We start from the raw sequence: 24,331 nt of genomic DNA, 5'->3' as shown, positions 1-24,331 counted from the left end.
TTCACCGTTAACTTCTCCCCACCTGGGAGAGAACCCGCGTCTAGGTCTGTTAACCCATTTCTCGACGCGGATATCTCCCTGCCAGGACCTGGGCGACCCCGCCCCCGCGGCGACCCCGCCCGCGCGCCGGAGGTGTCAAAATGTCTGCGTGACGCCATCGGGGCGCGACCTCATCTTTGTCAGTGAACAAAATGGCGCCGTACTGTGTCCTGGCGGCTCGGCTCCGGGTGAGCGGCGCGGTGGCGGCGGCGGGCGGGCAGCGGGAGGGAGGGAGGGAGGGAGGAAGGAATGGACATAGCCGGGGATCCGCGGCGGGGGCAGCGCCGGGAGCTGCTGGGCGGCCGCAGCCTCCGGTCCGTCCCGTCCCCGCCTGTGCCCGCCTCCGCCTGTGCCCGCCTCCGCCTGTAGGTCAGCGTGTCCCCGGCGCGGCCCAGCGCTCCGTTTCTGTGACAATGGCGGGGAGGCCGCGGCGCTAGCTCGGCCGCCTCCCGGGCCCCGGGGTAGGGCGTGCCCTGCCGTCTGGCCCTGCCGGCCTTCAAGGTGAGCGCAAGGTGAACGGGGCGGCAGGGCCAGGCCGCGTCCCCGCTGCCTTCCCCGCCCCGGCGGGCAGGGTTCGGTGTCAAGCCCTGGGCCCGGCGGGGCGGTGAGCGTGAGGGCAGGGGTCTTAACGAGATAATAAAAAGCCTTTCCTGAGGGCGTGCGTTTTTCTTCCTCTCGTGTGCTCTTTATTCCCGTTATCAGCGTGCTGCAGCACAAGGTGACTTCCCATTGTGTGAGTGAGCATGAAAGCTCTCCTTTGCTTCAGAATTCATACTTTTAATATGGATAGAGGTCTGGGTGGAAAAGATGCTAGAGTCTCTGTATAAACGGGACCTAGGAGGACTGAAAAAGCAGCCTGGACAAGCACTTAAACGGCCTGGTTTTTATTTATCAAGACAGTGGTAGTGATTCCCATAGTCTTGTCTATCATGACCTCTAAAAATCACATCTGCCTGTAACATGAGCTCACCACAGAGGTTCTCTTACTCAGGACATTATTTTGCTTAATGTGCACTGAATTATAAAGATGTCATGATATTTTGAAGCCTGGAAGACAAATATCAGGACACAGTTTTCTTTTCTAGGGCTGCAAGCAGCAATAATGAAGCATGTGCTCCCCTTAGTAAAGCATGTGATGAAGTCAGGCAGTTTAACTTCTCACCATGCCATTTGTGACCTTGGCCAATGTCTTCCCTTTTCTTAGGGGGCCGAAGTAAGAACTTGGCTTATGGTATTCCAGAGTGTTTTTGCAAAGCTTAGTTCATGTTTTATATTACTTCCTTACTTCAGAGGTTGGTGTTTTAGTAAAGTATAGCTTTCTAAATTTAAGCAGAAGTTGCAGAATAGCACCATTTCAGTTAATTTGGTATATTCACTCTTAGTTGTTAAATAGCTTCTAATTTGTCCTTGGAACAGAAATGACTACTCATAAAATGAAAGCAAATCCTTTATTAGGATAATGAATTGGTTCTCATTGTGTGTCATCGCATGAGAACAAGCAGTCATTTGCTAAGGTTCATATCTTATGATGGAAAACAAAAGCTGTGCTAGCACAGGGAATATGGGGAATTTAGTATTCTAGGAGGCTGTCTTCTATTATCAGGCTCAGGGTATATGGGTTCCCACCTCCCCTCGCCCTGTGAAGGACTAAATCTATGATGGTCAGACACGGTTCTAGGTGATCTCTAGAAGGCATATTTTTTTTTTGCCTGTGTGTATCAGCCTAGAGACAAATCAATATGAAACTCACCTTGCCAATCGCTGTGATAGAGCCAGCATTGACCGTGGCATATGTTATCAACATTGGTTCTATTCATCTCCTGAAGTGGTTTGGAATTGGAACTACATAGGAAGCTTACCTCTGAGGCAAATAAATCGGAATTAGCCTGGTTTGGGCTGACTGTCCTATTTAAAGTAATTCTAATAGCCTCAAAGGGTTGTGATCTTTTCATCTCAAGCATGAGAGATGCTTTTAGTAGCATCCCATTTCTTGAGCCACGTTGGCAGCAGCACTGTAAAACTCTATAAACTATCTGAAACATCAGGGGTTTATTGAAGGCAAGTTCTGAAATTGCATATGAGAAGCTTTGTGCATACTGGCAAAAAGCAGTGCTGGCCAGAGCTAAACTGATCTTCAGAACCCTAATTTTGGTTGCTCTTTAGAGGTGGGTCTAGAAAATTAGGCTTCATTTACAATTCCATTTGACCACATTGCTTTTTTTTTACAGTTTGATTATACTGCACTGGGTTGATTTTATTTTTTTAAGCTGAATCATGGTGAATGTTGGAAACTTGGCCAGGGAGGATGAGGAAAATGCCATTCTGCATTTCAGCTGGGATATCTAGGACTGATTTCCCAGATAGGAGTGCATGTTGCGCAGTTGCTACTCTTTTGAACGTGAGCTTTTGCTTGCTGGATTTGTCTGTCATATTTGCTGCCGAAATGTAAGTTAGTTTCTGAATTCAGACTCCTGTTGCATCTGGACTGTTTACTGTAGAGAGCTAAATGCAAGGTAGCTAGCTTTTCAAGGTGAGCTTTTAAAGTCCATAAAGATAAGAATTGGTTTTCTTAGAGACTTGAAAAACAATGATCCATTGTGCTGACTTTGGCTGGGGTAGAGTTAATTTTCTTCACAGTAACTGGTATGGGGTGATGTTCTGGAGCTGTGCTGAGAACAGTGTTGATAACATGGGGATACTATAGTTACTGCTGAGCAGTGCTCACACAGAGTCAAGGCCTTTTCTGCCTCTCACCCCAGCCCACTAGCGAGGAGGCTGGGGGTGCACAGGTATTTGGGAGTGGGATACAGCTGGGACGGCTGACCCCAACTGACCAAAGAGATATTCCATACCATGTAACATCATGCTCAGCATATAAAGCTGAGTGAAGAAGGAGGAAGGCGGGGATGTTTGGAGTGATGGTGTTTGTCTTCCCAAGTAACCATTATGTATGACTGAGCCCTGCTTTCCTGGAAATGGCTGAACACCTGCCTGCCGATAGGAAGTGGTGAATGATTTCCTTGTTTTGGTTTACTTATTGAATTGTCTTATCTCAACCTGTGAGATAAAGTTTTCTTGCTTTTACTCTTCCAGATCTCTCCCCATCTCACCAGGGGCAGTGAATGAGCTGCTGTGGGGTGCTTAGTTGCCAGCTGGGGTTGAAGTACAACACCCATTTAATAGGCTGGAGTTTTTGTGTCTCTTAAGGACCTGCCAAAATACTAATAGACTTAGGAGCCCTGTAATGATTAGTGCCATTTCTTCTGCTGTAATCTGAATAAGGACACTCAGGAGCTGGGATAATGGGTTCAATGCTAAATGAGAGGAGATCACTTGGCAGCTGTTTGCTGGGTGGTCAGTCCCAGGAAATTGCCAGTTCCTGGATAAAAGGGAAAATGTATAGGTTGCTGGCTGTCTGTTTCTCATGGCTGTTGATCTCAAGGCACTTCTCACTACTCAGTAAAAAACCACCAAAGAAGCCCACCTAACCACCTACTATTTCATCGAGGAGTGAGGCAGAACAAAATGGAAACAGTCTTGTGGCTTTTCCTTAGTTTTATAGTTCTGCTGCCCTATTTTTAAGGATGCAGTGGAAAAAGGACAGTCAGAATCAACAAGCATCATGAGTGATATGTTGTAGATTCTTTATGAGGAGAGATTAGGCTTTTGAACCAGGCAGTGTGTGCTGTTGCTCACTATTGGTGATGGATGCTTAGGCATGCTGGACGCCAACATGCGAACAATCATATTGAATCAAATGAATTCCTGGCAGAGTAGAGATGTGGGGTGAGATTCAGCTCCCAGTAAACTGAAGATAGCACTTTTTTAATGGGGGTCTTTTTAAAGTCTTTTGTAGACAAAAATATTCTCCTGTTTTCTGAAGTTGATTGGCCTAGGTGGTTATTTTTCCCCAGTCTTATTGGCCATCACAGAAACAGACCTTCAGTTTTCCAGATTTCTCTTGCCAGTCTCCATGTCCAGGCAGGATCCTTCACCTCGCCTTCCTATCTTGGGTAGCCTGAAGGTATGGTCAAGCAGGAATCAACTACTTTGCATTGTTACGCCTGTGATTACTGTTTGAATAGTTATATAGTATTTGAATAAATACTGTGTTTTATTGAGCCATCCCATGAAGTAAAAGGGTAAAGATGTGTATGATCAGACTGGCAATATTTTAGCTGCAAAACTTCTTTGTACCTCTCTTTGGAGAGCCCTGCTTCAGGTTTTTATCATAATCAGCTTTGGTCCCAAGAAAGACTAGAATGCTATGAAGCCTCTGCCATGACTTTAATTTGCAAATCTGTTCTTCTGTACACTGAATTGCAGTGAAATTTAGCTCTCAGTTTACTGGGTGACAAGGAGGAGCTCCATTAATCAGTTGTGTTACAGGGTTCTTTTGGGGCAGGGGAAGAAGGAATTACTGCAACAAACCAGCATACCTTTCTTGGTCTGGTGAAGAATTATTTGTCCATGAACAGTGATGAAATCCCTCAGTGGTTTTTCCAGCCACTCCAGCAGTTGGAGGTTTTCACAAGAGAGTGGATATGTAAAGACATTCCCACAGCATTAATTCTGCTGGGTAAATGTTTAAGTTAAGAAAAGGGAGGCAGAAGAAAACAAACACAGGAGTTATGTGACTACTGGGTAAAGAGCATTTAGCAATGAGAAGCCTGGTTGTGTTTGGTTTGTTGGGGTTTTTTTTCCTGGTGGAAGAAGGAAAAGTCTCAGCTCTGACACATGTGATACGTTCTGGAAGTTCTAAGCTTCAGGAGCAGCACAGTGAAATTTGATGACTGGGTTTGATTTGCATTCCTGGAGGAGCAGTGCCCTCTCTTGTACTGCCATGTTCACTTACTTCAGATATGCTTTAGCGCAAGTGGTGTGCAGTTCTTATAGGTCTGTATTGCTCCTACCAAAAGCTGCTGTCTAATAGCTTAGGATTGGTTGGGGGAAAAAGCAAACTGCACCGTTATGGCTGGTTTGCTGGCTATTGTGATCTTGCCTAGATTTCCTCAACTTTTTATTGCGTAAGATACTAATAAATGTCATCAAAAGGACAATAACAGTTTTGGATAAAAATCAGTAACGTCTTATTGATCATGATTATTTCACGCAGTGCTTTCAATGGTGGTAACAAGAAAACTGGGATAATATTTACAAGGAAAAACTAAAAATGCTTGAGCAGATTTAAAGACTCAGCTAGCATCTTTGACAATGTGAAAGCAGTGATAGGGGCTGCAGTTGTCTTCTGCGCAAGGAATATTTGCTGATTTACAACCAAACGTACAAAAGGAATATTTAGGGCAACGCTGATGTCTTTATTAGCCTGTACTTTTCAAAACCTCATAATGCTGAAGTAAAGGATGAATAGGAAAAAACAGGATTAAGATTATTAAGTGTAATACTGGAGGAGGAAGAACCCTGAGCTCTTGTCTTCAGTCTGTTTCCAGACTTCCAGTGCTAATGACTGAGACTTTGAAAGGATGTAAGAAATGCATGTGCCAAATCCTTGGAAGTTTTTATGGAGGCTGCCCTCTGTCTCAGTTTTCAAAGTTGTGTGAGAGCCTTTTAACCCTGGGCACTGTAAAGGTGCCTCGTTGTACCCTGCCCTTCTCCCATGTTCCAGGACTGTTTCACTGTGAAGGCTGCCAAGTGAGATTTGGGCTTTCCTTTTTTTTTTTTATCATGTTCTTTTCTGCTGATGTGTTCAGCTCACAGTATAGTTCATCTGTCTTGCTGTCACCTGTAGGGCAAGTGCAAGGCTTTTCTCAGAGGAAAGGTGAGGATTCCTTTGTGAGAGGGAAGGTAAATAGCACGTAGATCTGCACAGCCAGGTTGGTGAAGCTGATGTGTTTGTTCCATGTCTCGTCTGTCTCCTGCTCTGCATTATGCCGTAGACTGGGCATGTACATCGGAGTCATTCTACCTAGCACTGAAATGGAGTTCACCTTATGTGGAAATACAATAAGGTTTGTAACAGTATGCAGGGACCCTGGACAAAGAACTTGGTGTGTGATGTTGGAACAGAGTGGTATCTACTCAGTCCCATATTGTGTCGTCTGCTAGACCTTCTATATGAGCACAACACCAATGAGGAAATACAAACCTACGTTAGCTTGCTTTGGAAACTGCATGCGTTTTTCTCCACCATGGCTGTATTGTGTCAGGAGTATAGCAGACTGGTGCTTGCTTAAGAGTTATTTCAGCATTGCCTGAAAGCAGATTTCTCACTGAAAGCATAAGGCATCTGGTGCTATAAATAGAGATGTAAAACAATTTAGTAAATGCTACCCATTCTGTGTAACCTGGTGTCTCACCTTTTAACATCATATGCAGTATTGTGCTATCAAATGTTTATTGGGTACCTTTAAAAACCTTTGCAAGTTCCCTGTGTCTCAGGCTGCAGAATCCCAGGAGTAACAACTGAAAACCAATTGGTTTATTGATATGTTATAGGAGTTCACTCTGCCAGGTTTCAGCGCTAACACTCTTCTTTTTCCAGCATGCCTTGAATAGTGGGATACGACGCTACCATGTTGCTCCTGTCCTCTGCCAGCGGGCCAAGGTGGCCATGAGCCACTTTGAGCCTAATGAGCACATAAATTATGAAAAGCTGGAGAAGAACATCAACATTGTCCGTAAGAGGTAAGAGTGGAGGAGGAAACAGCGCAGGGCTCGATGTGCAGAATTTAGCTCTGCAGTGACAGGAGAGAAGGAAAAAATACCACGCGATCCTGACATGGGAAATACTTAGTAGGGAGGGAAGCTTTGAGCAGTGACAGTTGCAAATGTGGTGAAGCATGAGTTACAGTGTCCCCATATAGTGGTGGGCACTGTGGGAAGGTTGAAGGTTACAATGAAGCCCTGCAACATGAGGAGAAACAGGGCAGTGCAGAGGAGGTGTTAGAGAGGTCTCTGTCCTCTTAGTTTAATGCCCTCTTTGAGGAGCATTCACATTGGCCCTTGCTCCTTTCTTGAGGAAGCAGCGTGTGGACAGTGGTCATTATAGGCTAATGCTCCTCTGCACTGTTTTGACAGTGAATGTTCTCCTGTGTTCCTCTGTAGGCATTACGCATGGAAAGGAGGGCTGGGAATTTGTAGCATGTGTAAACATAGTGACCTTAATCTGCTGATAGAGGCTTGTGTGCCTGCTAAGTTGTCGTTCCTGCTCCATTTACCTCAGCAGTGGTTTGTGTAACATGTCCTTCAGTCTTTGCATCCTTCGTTAACTGCAGTAGCTCTCATTTCAAGCCATTGTCTCTACTTCGTTACTTCTCAGAAGATCTCACCACTGACATAAATAGGCCCCTCTACTGATACAGTTGCAGGATGAAAGGTCTGAGGTCATGAAACAGCTTAGCTGTACTTGCTTGCTGTGGGATTTGGTATTTGCGAATCAAGTCTGACCTCTCTCTCCCCTCCACATTTGCTGTCCTGAGGTATGACTCAAGTAACAAGCAAAGTCAATGTTTCTTTTCCTCTACAGGAAGATTATAAAAGAAAGCATAAAATTATGTCAATCCATATACTTTTGAACTTTCTGGTCTGAGCCCTTGTTTTAGCCAGTTGATATTTTAATGCTGCAAGAAGAACATGCAGGTTTCTGTGTTAGTAGTTCTTAACAGTCTCAATTATATAGAGAAGCATTCTGTTACATGCTTAGAAGGGCAAATGTAGAAGTACACAAAATACAGATACTAAAATTCTTCTCCCCAGGCTTGACCGTCCCCTGACCTTGTCTGAGAAGATTGTATATGGACACCTGGATGACCCAGCCAAGCAGGAGATCGAGCGGGGCAAGACCTACCTGCGCTTACGGCCAGACCGTGTGGCCATGCAGGATGCCACTGCTCAGATGGCAATGCTACAGTTCATCAGCAGTGGGCTGCCAAAAGTGGCTGTGCCTTCCACCATCCACTGTGATCACCTCATCGAAGCCCAGTCAGGTGGTGAAAATGATCTTCGAAGAGCCAAGGTTACTATTGCCGAAGTGTAAATTCTGTCTGTTTGAAGGCCTCCTTCCAGTCGAAGGAAGAGGTTTCATTTTGGGTTTTTTCCCCCCAGAAGGACAGCCACGAATCCGATATGGTAACAGATTGCCTGTGGTGGTCAGCTCTGTAGCCAGGTCAGATGCAGCAAAGAAACAGAGTAAATGGATGTTGGGGAATTTTTCAGCTGAGATTCATCATCACATGGTTTAATGGACCATGAATGTAGGAAAAGATAGATTTAATGATGGAAATCCACATCATGTATGTGTTCTGGAGTGTGAGAACATATTTCAGCTAAAGGAGAGGAAAAATCTTATTTCAAAGGAAGACAAAAGGAAGACAGATTACTCTATAGAGTTGTGCTCTTCATGCCACAGTATGGCAGTGTGAAAAAAATCCTGAACATGCATCTGCATTGCACTGGTGTCTCCTGTGAGGAGGGAGCAAATAGCTACTTTTGTTTCCCAGACTTTTGGCTAGAGATTAACCGAAGAACACTAACTGAAGCATGTGCAGCTTTCAGGGCTAGTGAGGGTAGGTATAAATGTGTATGGAAGCATGGAGGATGTTTTTTACTTGGGAGTTTCAATGTGGTGGTTGCAAAACTGCTGATTCACTGCCTTTTTAAAGTTCCCACTCACTGTTTTACTGCTTATTCCTCCATAAGGGCTTCTGTTCAATACAGACAACATTCACCTCTGTCCTGCATACCACAATGCATTGGCTGAGGAAGAGCATGCTCTGAGCATAGTAGGGAGGTGGAGAAATCTTGTTACTGCAGGTAGACCTAGCGAAAGTCCGCTGTTAGAGCCAGGAGGAGTTGTACCTTGGGTGTTGATACCAACAATTACAAACAGTAAACAGTTGGGGGGGGCTCAGCTACATTTTAAGATTTTAGTTCATACCTATTTCTAGATACTGCTGATGTTGAAGTAACTGCTTCTGGCTTCCTCCTTCAGGCCACAGTAAAGCCACTTGTACCACTCAGGAGTGGATTTAGGGAGTTCTCACTCCACTTGTCTCAGTCCTAAGTTGTGCCCAACTTGTGCAATTAAGAATTCAGACTTCACAAATAAAACAGTTTCTTGTCTTCCCTTCACCTCCTGTCCTCCCCTTCCCCCTGTTTCTGCATTTATTTGTTCTCTGTAGTGCAATTATATTTGCTGCAGCCTTGAGCTGAGCCGAGTCCCTCCTTTGCCATCCACTCTGAGCAGAGCAAGTAAGGGTCCTGCCGCCTTCTGACTCAGTTCTGCTGCTGCCAGTTGGCACACAATGAATGCTGGCAGGCCAGAGGGTGGTTTGGATCTGCTCCTGGCACATCAGCGTGCTTTACTGGGGGAGGGATGCACAAACAGAGTGAAGTGACCCAACTCCCAGTGGAAAACGAGGCTTAAAGAACTGCTGCTGCCTCATGGGAAACTTCAGCAAATGTTTGCTAAGACAATTCTCCCATTATCTCCAGTTTTCCCTTTCTCTTTATTCCAAAGGGTGGCTGCATGAGAACAGTCTTTTAAGAAACTCTTTCCTAGTGCTTATCTTATCTATTCTGCCATTCCTCTGCCAAGAGCTATCAGGACATAATAGTTCCATACTTCCTTGGCAACCCTGGTTATTCTCACAAGCAATTTTCACGGTGTGACCTCCACCAGTAATGGTGATAGTGCAGCAAGAAAGGCAGCATTGTGTGAGTCTTAGACAGCAGACTTGGTAGAATGAGAAATAACACCCACTGACTCTCCTAGCAGTGAGCAGCTTTCAGTTCCATTTCTTACTCTGTAAAAATAAAGCCAAAATGCTTGTCTAAGGGCTTTGAAATGTCTGCAAAGCATCTGTAAAGCAAAAGAACAGCTGGTAGAGAAGGAAGCAGGGGATAGAAGAAGAGAGGAAAACAAGGTTTTAAAAAACCCAACACTCTGAGAAGACAAGAAATGAGCAGAGCATTTTTAAATGTGTTATTGGCAGGATTTTCCTTTAATTGTGCTATTTTCCTTGTGCTGTTTGGAACTGGAAACTAAAAATGCTTTAGTAGAGCTACAAGTTGGATGAAATTAAATAGCCTGTTACAACTGACTGGCAAGTAGTCTTGATCCCTTTTGGTTTTAGGAGTAACGTGTACCTCCCTCGAGGTGCTGCAGAACCGTGAGCGAACTACAGACAGGCATGAGAGGGAAGGGAATGTGTTTGAATGAGCCCTTGATGTATGGAGGAACAAAATGTGCTACTAATGCTCTGCATTTCCCTGTGTGAACAGGACATAAACAAGGAGGTGTACAACTTCCTAGCAACGGCTGGTGCCAAGTATGGAGTGGGATTCTGGAAACCTGGGTCAGGAATCATTCACCAGGTAAAGTATGTGTATGTGTTTGCAATCTCTGAACATGCAGTGACTCCTTTACTTTATGGTGAAGAGAAGACCTCAGGTGCACACCCTTAGAGAATTTCACCAGTTTGGGGTAACAACTTGCTTTCCTTGAGGTGGGTGAGTTTTCTTGCTTGCTCTCTCTCAGTTATCTTGACAGCAGTGGTTTTCTGAAAGGTTGTTTTGGTCAGCCTGTAACCTGATGTGTGATTAGGTAGTGCCAACAACAGGTCATGTGAATCATAGATGCTTGAAATATCATAACTGCTTGTGGGCTGGCTCCTCCTGATACGATCGGGACAGTAAGGTGATGCCGTGAAGCTGGCTGCATAGGGCTAATGTGAATTGCTTTCGGCGGTAAGGAAAGCAGCTTTGGGAACATAGGGGCTTTCAGGGTTATTTTGTATGCACTTGTTTCCATAAAAACCGGGAGGGTATGTGAGGACACCAAACAGAGCAGGTTATTTTAGGTACTCAAGAATGGCAACGCGTAGCGAGTTGCTATGTGAATTTGAATAAAATGCAAAGTGGTTTCCAGATCTGAGATTCTCTTATTACAGCACTTGCATCATAACAGAACAGGACTGTCCTGGATAACGTACCACTTAATGAGGCTTTTTGGTTTTTAAAACCAACACCTCTGGCAGGATTTCCATGACTTGCTCTTGGTTGACTTACTTTGCAGGTCTAGTAGGCATTTTAGATTGTTCTTCTGAGTGCAGGCAGTCAGATCTGAAGTGTACCATGAAGCAAAAGGAGTGGAGAAGAGAATGGATAATTGGTAAACATCTTTTCAGCAGACAAATTGTGACTAAGTACAGTTAAGAGCTTTCTGCTACATTTTCTGAGATACAAAACAAGTTAAGGTTACCTTACCTTGGTGTGGTACAACAGAGAAAGGAAACAGAAGAAGTGAACTCTCCAAAAGACTATGGGAACACCTCAGGTCATCTGTGTTCTGAAACCACTTGTAACGTCTGTCACATGGCAACATAGCTCTGTGCTGTGGTTACCAGCTTTCCTGTGGCAGACTTTCTCTGGCTGAAGAAAACTGGTTGTGTTGTACATTTTCAGAGTCGAACTCTGGCAAAGTGAGACCTTGAAAGTGACCTTTCTTGGCACAAGTGTACAAATGTGAGCTACAAGCAAATGAAGCTGGAAGTACTAGAAGCAAACCCTTGGTCTTCTCAATAGAGGGCCGCCTTAGTTCTGCCCAAGCTGTTGTGTGATGCATGTGCTCCAAGTTCTGCGCTTCCCAGAAAGGCAGTCCATAATGTTGGTATGGCACATACGGAGTGAGAACTTCGTTAGTTTGAGTTCTATACTGTGTTGCTACCGTAGAAAACTCACCATTTTTCATGGAAGAACTGTTTTGTGGTTTTGTTAATAGTTAGAGTCTCATGTGGAATCAATAGCAGCAATAAGGGAAGGGAGGCCTCTTGGTATATTTGTTAGGGATTCTTCTATGTGATTACGTTTTGGCTGGCAGCACAGTTTGGAGGAGCCTGTTGGTATTCTACTGGTATGCGAGTGTAAAGACTATGAAAGGTCTCACTAGTATCGAGTAGGTGAACTGGCTTGCTCAGCAAGTTGATTAAGGCTGTGGAGACTAAGGAATAGACTCTTGAGCCCTAACAAAGGTGACGTCTTAGCAAAAGCCTAAACTGGAGGGAAAGAGTCTTCCAGTGAAAAAATGGAGATCGCTTTCTAAATATTCTTCTGTTCTGGGACTGAGACTTGGTACCTCATTCTGTCATTGCATCCTCCACAAGGAGTTTGAAACAGAAGTGAATTTCCAGTCTAAACCAAATTGAAATACTTTGCTGCTCCTGAAATCTGCAAATGGGAACTGATCTAGATTATTATTCCTGTCTTCTTTCTTGCTGTCTTCCCCCTTCTTTCCCAACCAACAAGCAAGCAAACAATCCATGTTTATTTTCAGATCATCTTGGAGAACTACTCCTACCCTGGGGTTATGCTGATCGGCACAGATTCACACACCCCCAACGGAGGTGGCCTGGGAGGAATCTGCATTGGTGTGGGTGGAGCTGATGCCGTAGATGTCATGGCAGGAATCCCTTGGGAGCTCAAATGCCCAAAGGTAGGAGTAGAAGGAATACTAATCTTCAACGTGAAGGGTGAGATATAGGATGTACAAGAAACATGAATTTTCAGGCACTGTATGTATGTACCATTCTAGTCTTGTTTGTAACCCCACACTGGCTCAAACAGCTGGTCTGTGATTCATTGGTAGTTCTGAGTTTCCACTTCCAGCCTTTTTATTCAGGAACTGAGAGAGACAGGTGAGTGGGGATCTCCCTTCAGTTGGCCCTGTCGGTGATTTCAGCCCTTCTGCACGCGTTCTGCTACTTCAGGACTTTCTGTTCTTTGCTATTGTGACCACCCACATTCTTTGGAAAAATCCTGATGCATTGTTTTGACTGCTGAAAGGAAATGGTGTCAGTATTTTATGTTTTTTCCATTGTTGTTGCTCAGGTTATCGGTGTAAAACTGACTGGCAAGCTTTCAGGCTGGAGTTCTCCTAAAGATGTGATCCTGAAAGTGGCTGGCATCCTCACTGTCAAGGGTGGAACAGGCGCCATCATTGAATACCACGGGCCTGGTGTGGATTCAATCTCTTGCACTGGTGAGGCAATGCAAATCTCTTATCTGAGTGTTGGATGTGAGTGTTGAGTTGTGTGTAGAGGCTGGGAAGGGAATGAGGCAAGAAGTACTAAATGTCCTCCCTTAGCCTGGCCAGGCGATTAGTACACGTCAAACTGGGAGAGTGGGTGAGAGTGGAATAACAAAATACCACTCCCTTTTGGTGAGAAAGTGACCTCTCTCCATTAAATCTTCTTATGACTTTGAGAACACCGCATGGTTAATCATGAAGAGTCCTGTAAGATCGTGCATCAGGGTAAGAGTAAGGGTGGAAGTATTCCCACATAATCTTAGAGAGTGGAGAGTCAGAGATGAAGATGACATTTTCATTTCAGCCTAAAGTAGGTCATCAATAGAGGAAAGAAACAGGTTGAAGGGGATACATGTGTGACAGCTGCTAGAGAAAATGAGTTTTAGAAAAGCAGGGCAGAGGAATGACCAGAAAGCAGCAGTTTGTAACATGGAGTCTTACATGAGCTAACTGTGGGTCTTGGGTGCCGAATTTGAACCAGTGGTCTGTAATAATGTTAGTTAGGACTGAATTATGAGAAGTGGCCCTTCCTTTGGCTTGGAGTGCAGCCTTCAAGCTGGGCTTCTCTCCATTTGCATGGCTTGGCTACAACTTGGAATATTTGGGTTTACAAACTGAGAGCAATTTGGGATTTCTCTTCTTTGAAATCAGAAGAACTTGACCTGTGATACCTGTTGCTAGCTCATTAAATGTAAAACAGCAGCTTCATTGCCGTGTCCTTGAAAGGCATGAGAAAATGGTTTGGGTTTTTTTGTTGTGTTCCGTCACTGGACACTCTTTATACAACCCATTAAATGTCTTGCAGATTTCTGTCTCTTCCGGTAAAGGGACATGGTAGGAAGGGACGGGACACTCGCTGCAGGTAGCAGAGATGCTGCTCACTGCTGTAAATATATTTGGTGCTCAGTGCAGACAGGGGTTTGGGTCTTTGTCATCATGTCCAGTATCTGCAAGAATCAGTGTAGCTTTCAGCTCCTTCCATGCAGAAAAGTCTGATTGCAGGCACAGAAACATGACAGACTGAGCCAGCCGTTAGGTAGTGTTTCCTCTGCTGTGGAATTAAGTTTCTGTTGCTAATACCCTCATCTCTCTTGGCTTTGCTGTCTTTTCCATGGACTGACTTCTGGAGGATTGGGTGGCCTTGGACTTCCTCATTGACCCTGTGGTCTTTTCTCCCACTCCTACTCTAGGAATGGCAACAATCTGTAACATGGGGGCTGAAATCGGAGCTACCACATCCATCTTCCCTTACAATGACCGGATGAAGAAATACTTGGGCAAGACCGGGAGATCTGGTAAGAGGGTTCGGGGGTAGAAGTGTGGGTTCAAGTGAAGGTGTGTTCTGGGAGCAGCATCCTCCTACAATGGTGTCCATGGTGACTTCCGGCCTTGCAGGATCCTGCAGGTCATCTGATACAAGCAGGGAGTCTGTAGATGAAGTGGCTGGGGAAGTTATATGGTAGACTTCCTGTGTTTAGTTGTTCCAAGCTTTTTCTTTTCCCTCTTATTTACTACGCTTTTCAGATCTCACTTCTTTCTTATTCCAGACATAGCTGCGCTAGCAGATGAATTCAAGCAATATTTGGTACCAGATTCTGGTTGTCATTATGACCAAGTGATAGAAATCAACCTCAGTGAGGTAAGGCTTCCTTCCTCCTTGCCTATCTTGCATGTTGAGGTGTGACACTGCTTTGTGTGAATGAGGACCAAGCTGGGAGTTTGACATGACACCGCTGGTGCTGTGCTAGAACATAGGAAAAATGCTTAGGTCTGCTTCACTGACAGCTGCTGGTGTTGGTGTCTGAGAATCCTATTTAAACAGCTTCTAGGTAGAGCTATGAAAGGAATTTATTTGCTGCTGTGTTTGGGGGTTTTCTTGGCTCCTGTAATTTCTGACTTTGTCACTGTTTCTTAAAGCTGAAACCACATATCAATGGACCTTTCACACCAGACCTGGCGCACCCTGTGTCAGATATTGGTGCTGTGGCAGAAAAGGAGGGCTGGCCTGTTGATATCAGAGTTGGTGGGTAGCATTTGCTCTTTCCTCTGCCTTCATCCTTGTGGCATAAATGTTGCTGTCTTGGGATAAGCTATTGGTCACATAGCTTGGGATCTAACCCTTTAATTACTGCTGTATGTCCTTTGACTTTGCTGCAGTGTCATCTCTTCACAGCTGTATGAATTTGCTGGGAAGAGTAGTGACCCCCTGGGGCATGTGTGTGGGATGAGATGTGGGATAGCTGGAGGGATTTGAATCTCAAGAGGCAGACAAGTGTGTTTTCCTTCTTGGAAACTTTTGAATGATTGGGTTGAACATTACTGGTTGAAGAGCACCTTTGTTCAAAGTCTGTTGTGTGGATTTGATGTAACTGAAAGAGAATTTAGTTTTTTGCTGGTTAGCACCAAAATGCTGTCAGGATGGCACAGTATGTCCTCATGTGGTCTTCATACTGTGACAAAGGATGCTTTCCTTTCATCATTTCTTCCATTTCTTGATTGAAGCCTTTTCTATCTTTGTGGAACAATACTTCTCTGTGGTTATTTGCTTAACCAGAGTGCAAGCAGGTGACACTTGGGTCTTGTAAAACAATAACCAAACTAGTGACCGGGTAGTGTGTTCTGACTGTGCAACCTCCAAAGCTGGCCAAGGGATTGCTTGTGACCGCAGTATGTTGCTGGGAAGCTTGGCAATGTTAGTACATGAAGCAGCCTCAGGTTACTTGTCAGCAGAAAAGGCAGTTGTTCCTTGTTTTTTCTGCTGCGGAATGGGTCAGGGAGAAGCTTCCTAGAACCTGGCCTGCAGTAACCTCCTTGTTTCTGTCAAACACTGCAGGCTTGATTGGCAGCTGCACCAACTCCAGCTATGAGGACATGGGGCGCTCTGCAGCAGTGGCAAAACAGGCACTAGCGCATGGATTGAAGTGCAAATCTAAGTTCACAATCACTCCAGGCTCAGAGCAGATCCGTGCCACCATTGAAAGAGATGGTTATGTGAGTATGGCTGCTCTTTTACACTTAGGTGTTAAACTCTCTTCCAACACAGTACTCATGAGTCCAGAGGTAACTAATGCAAACCTTTTGCACTTTGTCCTCACTTATCACTAGATAAGTGCAATTACTGGTGTGTTATTATGTCTGTGGGTCCTGTTGTCACCTGAGGAGATACAGTATGCATAGCAACGGGGTGCCTCATGCTCCTGGGATTCTGTGGATGGCCATGGCTGATGATGGGCCATCAAAACCTGCAATTCCAGTTTTCTCCTCTAAGAACAGTTTAGGATGTGAGCATGGCCTTTTATTGGAAGGTGGTTCCCATTTTAGACTAAACTTATGGCAAAACTCATATTCGATTTAAAATGAGTGTTTCTGTAGAGGAACCTTCACCTACTTCCTTCCCTATTCTGTGCATGAAATCATATTTTAATTAGTCCTGATATTTAGTAAATGTTAAGATGCTTGTCACAGCGTGGGAATAAAGTCTTCGTCCATCCAATGTCCATCCAATGCTTAGAGCCTCCTCCAACCAAGTCTACAGTCGTAGACTTTAACAGCTTTAACAGCTGCCCTCTTAATAGAGTTGTTTGCTTAACAGACTGAGCAGGCACACATACCTCCTGCACTGTCACCAGTTCTGTCCTTATGCAGACAGGAAGTGTGTAGGATATCAATCAGACCAGATGCTGCCCTTCAGTCAAGTGACTGTGGGTAGCTGTATTGCTCAATTTGAAGTAGGTAGTGAATGGGATCATCCTGGCAAGTCATCCTGTGCTCGTCCCCAGTGTTAACTTACAGCTTCACTGGGATCAAACCCCATGTATTTACCAAAGTGACTCAAAACGTGCAGGTGAAACAAGGAGGTGAATTTTTTGTTTCAAGAAACAAGGAACAGTACTTCTCTGTGGTAATTTGCTTAACCAAAGTGCAAGCAGGTCACACTTTCTGTTTCAAGACCGGCCTCCTCTTCCCCTGAAAGAGCAACCCCAGGAACTTATTCCAGGCTTTCGACCAGTAACAAAATCGTTCTTTGCCCTCAGGCAAAAATCCTGCGCGACGTTGGAGGACTGGTTCTTGCCAACGCTTGTGGGCCATGCATTGGCCAGTGGGACAGGTAAAGTGAAAGACCTCACTCTAGCTGTGTATCTTTTAGCTCCTGAAGTGCTCTGTGAAGCGAAATCCCATTGTAAAAATAACGCACTGGGAATTAAAAAATAAATGCTTAAAACCCCATTTGCCATAGCTGTCTGATACACACTGGAGGAGGAGGAATCAAACACTGCAGATTTACACTGAGCCTTTAGGTGAGTGAAGCTGCACAATGGCTACACCTGGAGGCTTCTTACAGTAGGCAAAAAACGGGGTGAGATTTGTTATCTGTGAGAGGGTGGACTGGAGTTTGTATGGTCCTTTTGAAATAGGAAAAGTAAATTGGTCCAACTTCAGTCATCGGAGTGGCAGGGAGGAAAATTCCCAATAAAAGGGATGGGAGACATATACTCAAGTGGCTTTGTCATTGCTAATGGTGGGATGTCCAAACGCAATGTACTTCATTGGCTGTTGTTTAGATAGTTCAACAGTGCACAATATGGGCTATGAAAACTACTTCAGGAGTCAGCATCTGACTTGGTTTTGAGCCTATACTTAAGGGAGGAAGACATGTCCAGGCACAGGTTCATGTTTCCAAAAGACAGGTATTGCTACCAAAACTAAGCTGGGGGATTTTAGCAGTGAGACGTCTAGAAACAGTATTCCCTTTGGATTTATGAGTGTGGTTGTTTTTTTCACAGGAAGGACATCAAGAAAGGAGAGAAAAACACAATAGTTACATCCTACAACCGGAATTTCACAGGTCGCAATGATGCCAACCCAGAGACTCACGCATTTGTGACCTCTCCAGAGGTAAGAAATAGCCAAAGTAGGGGTCATGGAATAGTTTAGGGTGTCAGGGAGCTAATTCCCCCGCCTGCAAAAGAGACCCAGTTTAGCTTGGTTTGTAGCTTGGTTGCTGGCTTTGAGACTGTTGGGTATAGGACTTTCAAATTAAGAGATGAGGAGTAGAATATGCCTTTAAATGTGTCTGTCTTTTTGTTCTTTCAGATTGTTACAGCCCTGTCCATTGCTGGCACCCTAAAATTTAACCCTGAGACAGACTACCTGACAGGAGCAGATGGGAAGAAGTTTAAACTAGAAGCACCTGATGCAGATGAGCTGCCCAAGATGGTAACTGCTGGGTGTGGAGATGGAGTGGGGCAGGGGAAGGCCTGTCACTAGTAGTGTTTTATATGTAGTAAGGGAACTTCATGGAGTGACCTCCTCCTTAGGGTTGAAGCTAGAACAGATGCAGTTGTCTGTGTTGGCTGGTTCTCTTCATATGCTGTTGGGAATGGCTGAGTCTGATGATTTTCCTTTCTTCTTTTTGAAGGCATTTGATCCAGGCCAGGACACCTATCAGTACCCTCCCAAAGATGGCAGTGCGCAACGTGTGGATGTGAGCCCCACCAGCCAGCGCCTCCAGCTCCTTGAGCCCTTTGATAAGTGGGATGGCAAGGATCTTGAAGACATGCTGATCCTCATCAAGGTCAGTAGTGTAGTGGTGGAACACCAGCTATGAGAGGACTGCTCAAACAGGGGCTTGCACATCGATTGCTAGAAGCTTTGGTTGTGTCTTTGAGCTATCTGTGATTCCCTCCTCTATAACCACATTTCTGTGGGAAGTGAATCAAGGATCTTCCTTCCAGGTGTTTCCTTCTGATGCTTCTTTTTGTTATAACTAAGAGACTTTTCTCCTTTGGGCTAGTGGTTATCTAGTGCTGTGAAAAATGAAGCTTGTTATACGATGTCATAGGATGCTACCCATACCATGCAGGCTGCAGAATTTGTCCCAGTTACAATCTGCAGTAGAAAGGTGGGTGGGTTCTTTAATTGGCATCTCTAATAAAATACCTGACTGTTGTACGATGTGTTTTATCTGAAATGAGGTAGTTAAGAACTTCTCCATCAGTATGTGTGTTCTCCTCCCATTTCATATAAAATTACTTCACAATAGTTAAACATTGCATTTCAGTCTCTTAATGAAGACAAGGGTTCCTCTTCCTTGCCTGTGGTGAGTTACCAGAATGAAAGCTTCAGTTAATACAGTGATTGGTTCTGAAATGCAGCCCCTTAGGAACTGGCCTTCAGGGACATTGCTGATTCTCAGTACACAGAGCTTCAGGTACTCCAAAGGGCCATACTGAGCTGTGCTTGACACAGGCAATTCCTTTGCAAGCACCCTGGCACTTACCAGTTGGATGACCATTATCTCTGGTTGGGAATTCTGTTCTTAAAAGCTGAGGAGGCTTATGTGCAGTTTGGAAACTTAGAAGAAACACTTGGCATCTTGCTGGACTCCCCCAGCAGGGACGCTGAGCTGTAGCAAGAAGGGCTTAATTGCTTTTTGTACCTGAAGAACCTGCTGCTGTGAGAGGGGAGGACATGGCAGGAGGGGTCATGGCTAAGCTTGTTTTTGTGATTTACTCTTTGGAACAAGGGATATTCTCCCTACCCAGCGCATGCAGAATGACCATTGTGTTCTGCCTTAGAGTGCCATCATTCTGTAACAGATACAATTGTCTTGGGTTTGTGCCTTTAAAAGAGAAGCGAGGATCCTTCACAATTAAAGTGCTGAGGAAGGGCCAAGTCACTGATGCGTCCTAAGATATTCTTCTCTTCTACTGCCCTTTAGGTAAAAGGGAAATGCACCACTGACCATATTTCTGCAGCCGGACCGTGGCTCAAATTCCGTGGCCATCTGGACAACATCTCCAACAACCTGCTCATTGGCGCCATCAACATTGAAAATGGCAAAGCCAACTCTGTGAGGAACGCCTTAACCCAGGAATTTGGCCCAGTCCCAGACACAGCCCGTTACTACAAGGTGAGACTTTCCACTGATGCATCCTGTTTTAAGAGGCTGTTTACACGTTGGGCAGCCTGTGCCAAGACTGAGGACCTCAGCCTCCTGCGTTAAAGTAACAGCAGCTGTGATTCAGTCAGCTTTGAGGCTTTTTCTTGGGTCTTCTTCCTCTGATGATTGCAGTTCCTGTAGGTGGTTCTGTCCCTACTTGCTATGGGGAAAAGGGTCTTGTGACCCAGAGGGGACCAGAAATAATAGACAAAAGGGGAAGAACTCTTCTAGGCACTTGCACACCTTAGGAGGCATGGCGGGTGTCATCAGAGTGGGACCAAGTCTTGCCTCTTGGAGCATTTAACCTGTGACTAGTCTAATGTTTAAATATGTTCTAATCTTGTCCTCTTCATTCTTTAACGCTTGGCTTAGAATCTGAAGTGTCCTTTTACCCTCTGGACAGCTTGGCAGGGGTCTCAGATTGGTTCTTCCAGTAGACAGAAGTTAAACTTTTCTTCATTGCTTCCAGAAGTAGAGCAGGGATCATGGCTGGTGTGAGTGCAGCTCTGACACAGGACCAGGGAAAGAAAGGTGGCAGCAAACATTTGCTTTGGTCCGTTGGAAGTGTTAAAGTGGCTGTTGGGAAATATTTGGTTGCCATGTGCTTTCAAAATTGGACTAATACCCCTGATTTCAAGGAGATGTGCAAGTGCCTGAATACCCATACACACCCCCCCTTCCGTTTTAAAAGCTAATTTAAAAGCAGGCTGAGTTTAAACTGAAGTGGAGAGTCCATGAGTTACTAAAACATGAAAGAAGAATTTATTTTTAGAGTCAAGGTATGTGTTTCTGATGAGTCCTCTCCAGCCCTCATTAGCGAAGGATGGCAGTGCCCAACTGCCGTGAAGCACTTAATCCCAAAGGGAGCCTTCTGGAAGAAGGTGTCATAGCACAGCAATGTCGCTGGTGCAGCACTGGAATTAGATGTGTGGGTGGGTATTTATTGTTAATTCCTCACTTGAGTGAGTGCAGAAATGTAAATCTGTTCCGTTTGTCACAGAAAATGGGTGTCAAATGGGCAGTTGTTGGGGATGAAAACTACGGTGAGGGATCAAGCCGAGAGCACGCAGCCTTGGAGCCACGTCACTTGGGAGGCAGGGTCATCATCACCAAGAGCTTTGCCAGGATCCATGGTGAGTCACATTTCCCCTGGGATCTATGTAAACAGGATGTATTTGGTTTGGGTGGAAGTGGTGTTTGCCTTGCCCCACTGTCAACACCTCTGGGCACAGGCTCTACCTGCTGATAGATCCTGAGGTCCCTCTTGTCAGGAATCCTGTTGTGGATCTACTTAGATGTGACACAAACTGGAGATCCTGATTTTGCTATGAAGATAGTAACTGTTGCCGGAACACTACTCTGAGAAGCACTGAGTAGCCAGAAAGTAATCCTAATCTGCTGCACTCTGTTGTTACAAGTGTGCTTGGTGGTTTGTTCTCTGCAGAAACCAATCTGAAGAAGCAAGGTCTACTGCCTCTCACTTTCGCTGACCCAGCGGACTACAACAAGATTCATCCTGTGGACAAGCTGAGCATTGTGGGGCTGGCAGACTTTGCGCCTGGAAAGGTAACTTCTCACTGCACTCCATGGGCAGGGATGCGCCACTACTGGGGAAGGGTGTCAAGAGGGGCCAGAGGCAGCACAGGCACTGCTGAGTAGCGTGGCCAGGCAGCCATATGAGGAGCTTGGCACTAGCGGTCCAGGGAGGCAGAGAGCAAGTCAGAATCCGATTGCATTATTCTGAACAGGTATGAGAAACCCTGGTATGGTGGTGTGAATTCCTGGACTTGCTGCCTTAAGCACCAGTGTTCCCTGCAAGGAACTGGGACCACAACTTGGGTTGAAAGGAACCTCAAAGCTTATCCAGTCCCAGCCCCCTGCCACGGGCAGGGACACCTTCCACTAGACCAGGTTGCTCCAAGCCCTGTCCAACCTGGCCTTGAACACTGCCAGGGATGGGGCAGCCACAGCTTCTCTGGGCAGCCTGTGCCAGGGCCTCAGCACCCTCTCAGGGAAGAATTTCTTCCCAATAACTGATCTATGTCAAGACCCACCCTGAGCTACAATTTTCCATTTTCAACTCTTTGAAAACATGTAGGAATTTTCCTGTGAGAAGCTTCAAGTAATTTGCTCCCTTTTGAAAGAGAAGGGAGGGAATAAAATCTATCTTCTTCCTTCAGCCTCTGAAATGCATCATCAAACATCCCAATGGGAGCCAAGAAACAATCATGCTGAACCACACCTTCAACGAGTCGCAGATAGAGTGGTTTCAAGCTGGCAGTGCCCTGAACAGAATGAAGGAGCTGCAGCAGAAATCCAGCTAAATGTGCACAATGTGCCCTGTGCACTGGACTCGATTCCGCTTCGGCATTTTCATCAAAGTGCAATTCCATGCCTCCTGTTGGAATAAATGTCTGATCAAATGTAACCATAGCTTCCTTTTGTTATGGTACTTCCTCTTCACTGACACTATGAAAAGGGAGTGCAGCTAGGCTTACTTTTGTCTTTTAAACTCCCTTTTTCTATTTTGGCTCAGTTTCAGTTGTCCCACAGTTATTTATATTTGGAAATGACCGGCTAAGGTGGGTTTTGTCTGTTCAGTTGGTTGTTTTCTGCCCATTTGTTTTACTGATGGCTAAAGATTTAAAATGAAAATAAAGAATGTGACCATCTCTTCTGCCATGTGTTATTGTATTTATAATCCTGCTCTTCAGCCCTTGCTTCCCCTGTCACTTGCTGGAAGAGTGGGAAAGAATTGCTTGGAGATACAGGATATGGTACCTGCCTTCTCCACAACAGGAGCCTGAGGTTGAGGAGTATCCTGGTAGAACAGCATGTAAATCCATGCAGCTACCAGCTCCCTCCGCTTCTGGGAGCTCTGACCCTGTGAAATGGGAGCTGAGCTGCTTGGAGGTACCTGGGCTGTTTGCTACCCCACAACAGCCCCTTGTGCTGCTGAGGCTCTAACTTGCTTCACCCAAATCTCCCCTGCTACAACCAGCTGGGGTTTCTCAGGCAGTTTGTTTCCTCCATGGCTGGATGACTGCATGTCTGAGCACCACTGCGCTATAGACAGCACTCTAAGCTTATTGTCTGAGCAGATGGACCTCAGTTACTATGTGAACCTGAAGAATTCCAGGCTCCCTTTTAATTAGGGCGATGCACCAGGAATAACAGTTCAGAATTAAGGGGTTCTAACAACACTGCAGGGAGGGTGCTGGTGACTCAGGCTTTGTTTTCCCAGTTGGAGGTTAAGCAGGCCCACTATCCCAGGGAATTACAGCCCCTTCCTGCCAAATGTGCCTGGCTTTGTAATTATGTGTAGCATCACTCTCTTGGCAATGGGCCCTGCATAGATTTTACTGTTTTGTTCCCCCCCTTCCCTTTTACTGCTGTCAGGGAGGGTGATGGCAATTGTTTGTTATTGGCTGTCAGAGAAAAGTGTTGGTTGCAACACTGTCTGCCTTGAAATCCAAGTAGCTGAACTGCAGGAGGCAACTCTTCCCTTCCTGCTAGTCAGGAAGCTAATAGTTTCCCCCCACAAACTGAATAGGAAGGCAGGCTGTGTGGTTTTTACTATTTATTCCATTTCTTGTATTAACACACCCCCACAAACAAGTATTTGGCTTGCTCAAAGCAGCCTTGGTCCATTTCAGTTCATAATTATGTATTTTCAGTTGAACTCCTGCAAAGTTTAGCTCATTCTACATAAATACAGCTCGTACAATAAAGTATTTCCATTCAGCACAATAAGCAGCCTGTAGCATTCCACAGTGGTCATCTTCACAGAGCCCAAGTTACTTTTAGGTAAACTACTACCATTACAGTTCTTTTTGGCCAACTTCATCCATGGATGAACTTCCTGTTCCCAGCAGAACATTACCACCACCACCACCTCTCCTGGCAGCAGCATTTTCCAGTTCTCAAGAGTATCACACCTCCATTAACTCCAGTGTTTTGCTGTTCAACTTCCTGTCAAAAGAAGGGCAGATTTCTACCCCTCTCAGATAAAGCTCTCAGCCTAAGGAAGCAATCCTCCTTGACAGGCATTCTCTCCTGCTTTCACTCACTGAAGGCAACCCCCTTCTTAATTCTGACAAGCAAAGACCTCCCCAGTTTTCCCTGCAGGGCAGGAGACCAAAGCTCCAGCTGAGTTTGTTGCTGCTGCGCTCAGGGCTTTTTGTGCCTGTAAATTCACTTCTACGGATCAGTGAAGACATTTCTTGAAAGCAACTTGTCTCTATCTGGCAGGTTGGAAGCTGAAAGGGAAACCACAGAATGGCAGGTCTAATTTCTCATTCAGC

General features: G+C 45.2%; 1 protein-coding gene across 1 annotated transcript; it reads left to right on the top strand.

The window, feature by feature from the left end:
• The first annotated feature begins 106 nt into the window (after positions 1 to 106).
• ACO2 (aconitase 2) lies at positions 107 to 22,657 on the top strand. The gene is made up of 18 exons (XM_080631009.1): positions 107 to 227; positions 6,542 to 6,684; positions 7,756 to 8,014; positions 10,282 to 10,374; positions 12,332 to 12,490; positions 12,886 to 13,036; positions 14,275 to 14,379; positions 14,632 to 14,723; positions 15,002 to 15,107; positions 15,918 to 16,075; positions 17,119 to 17,192; positions 17,869 to 17,980; positions 18,179 to 18,301; positions 18,504 to 18,659; positions 19,806 to 19,997; positions 21,028 to 21,160; positions 21,472 to 21,593; positions 22,208 to 22,657. Exons 1-18 carry the CDS (start codon positions 192 to 194, stop codon positions 22,349 to 22,351), a joined length of 2,358 nt encoding a protein of 785 aa, XP_080487135.1. The 5' UTR covers positions 107 to 191; the 3' UTR covers positions 22,352 to 22,657.
• Positions 22,658 to 24,331: the final 1,674 nt, after the last annotated feature.

Source organism: Psittacula echo (genome assembly GCF_963264785.1).
Source record: "Psittacula echo genome assembly, chromosome: 1".
Classification (NCBI taxonomy): Eukaryota; Metazoa; Chordata; class Aves; order Psittaciformes; family Psittacidae; genus Psittacula; species Psittacula echo.
This window is presented reverse-complemented; position numbering and strand designations above follow the sequence as displayed.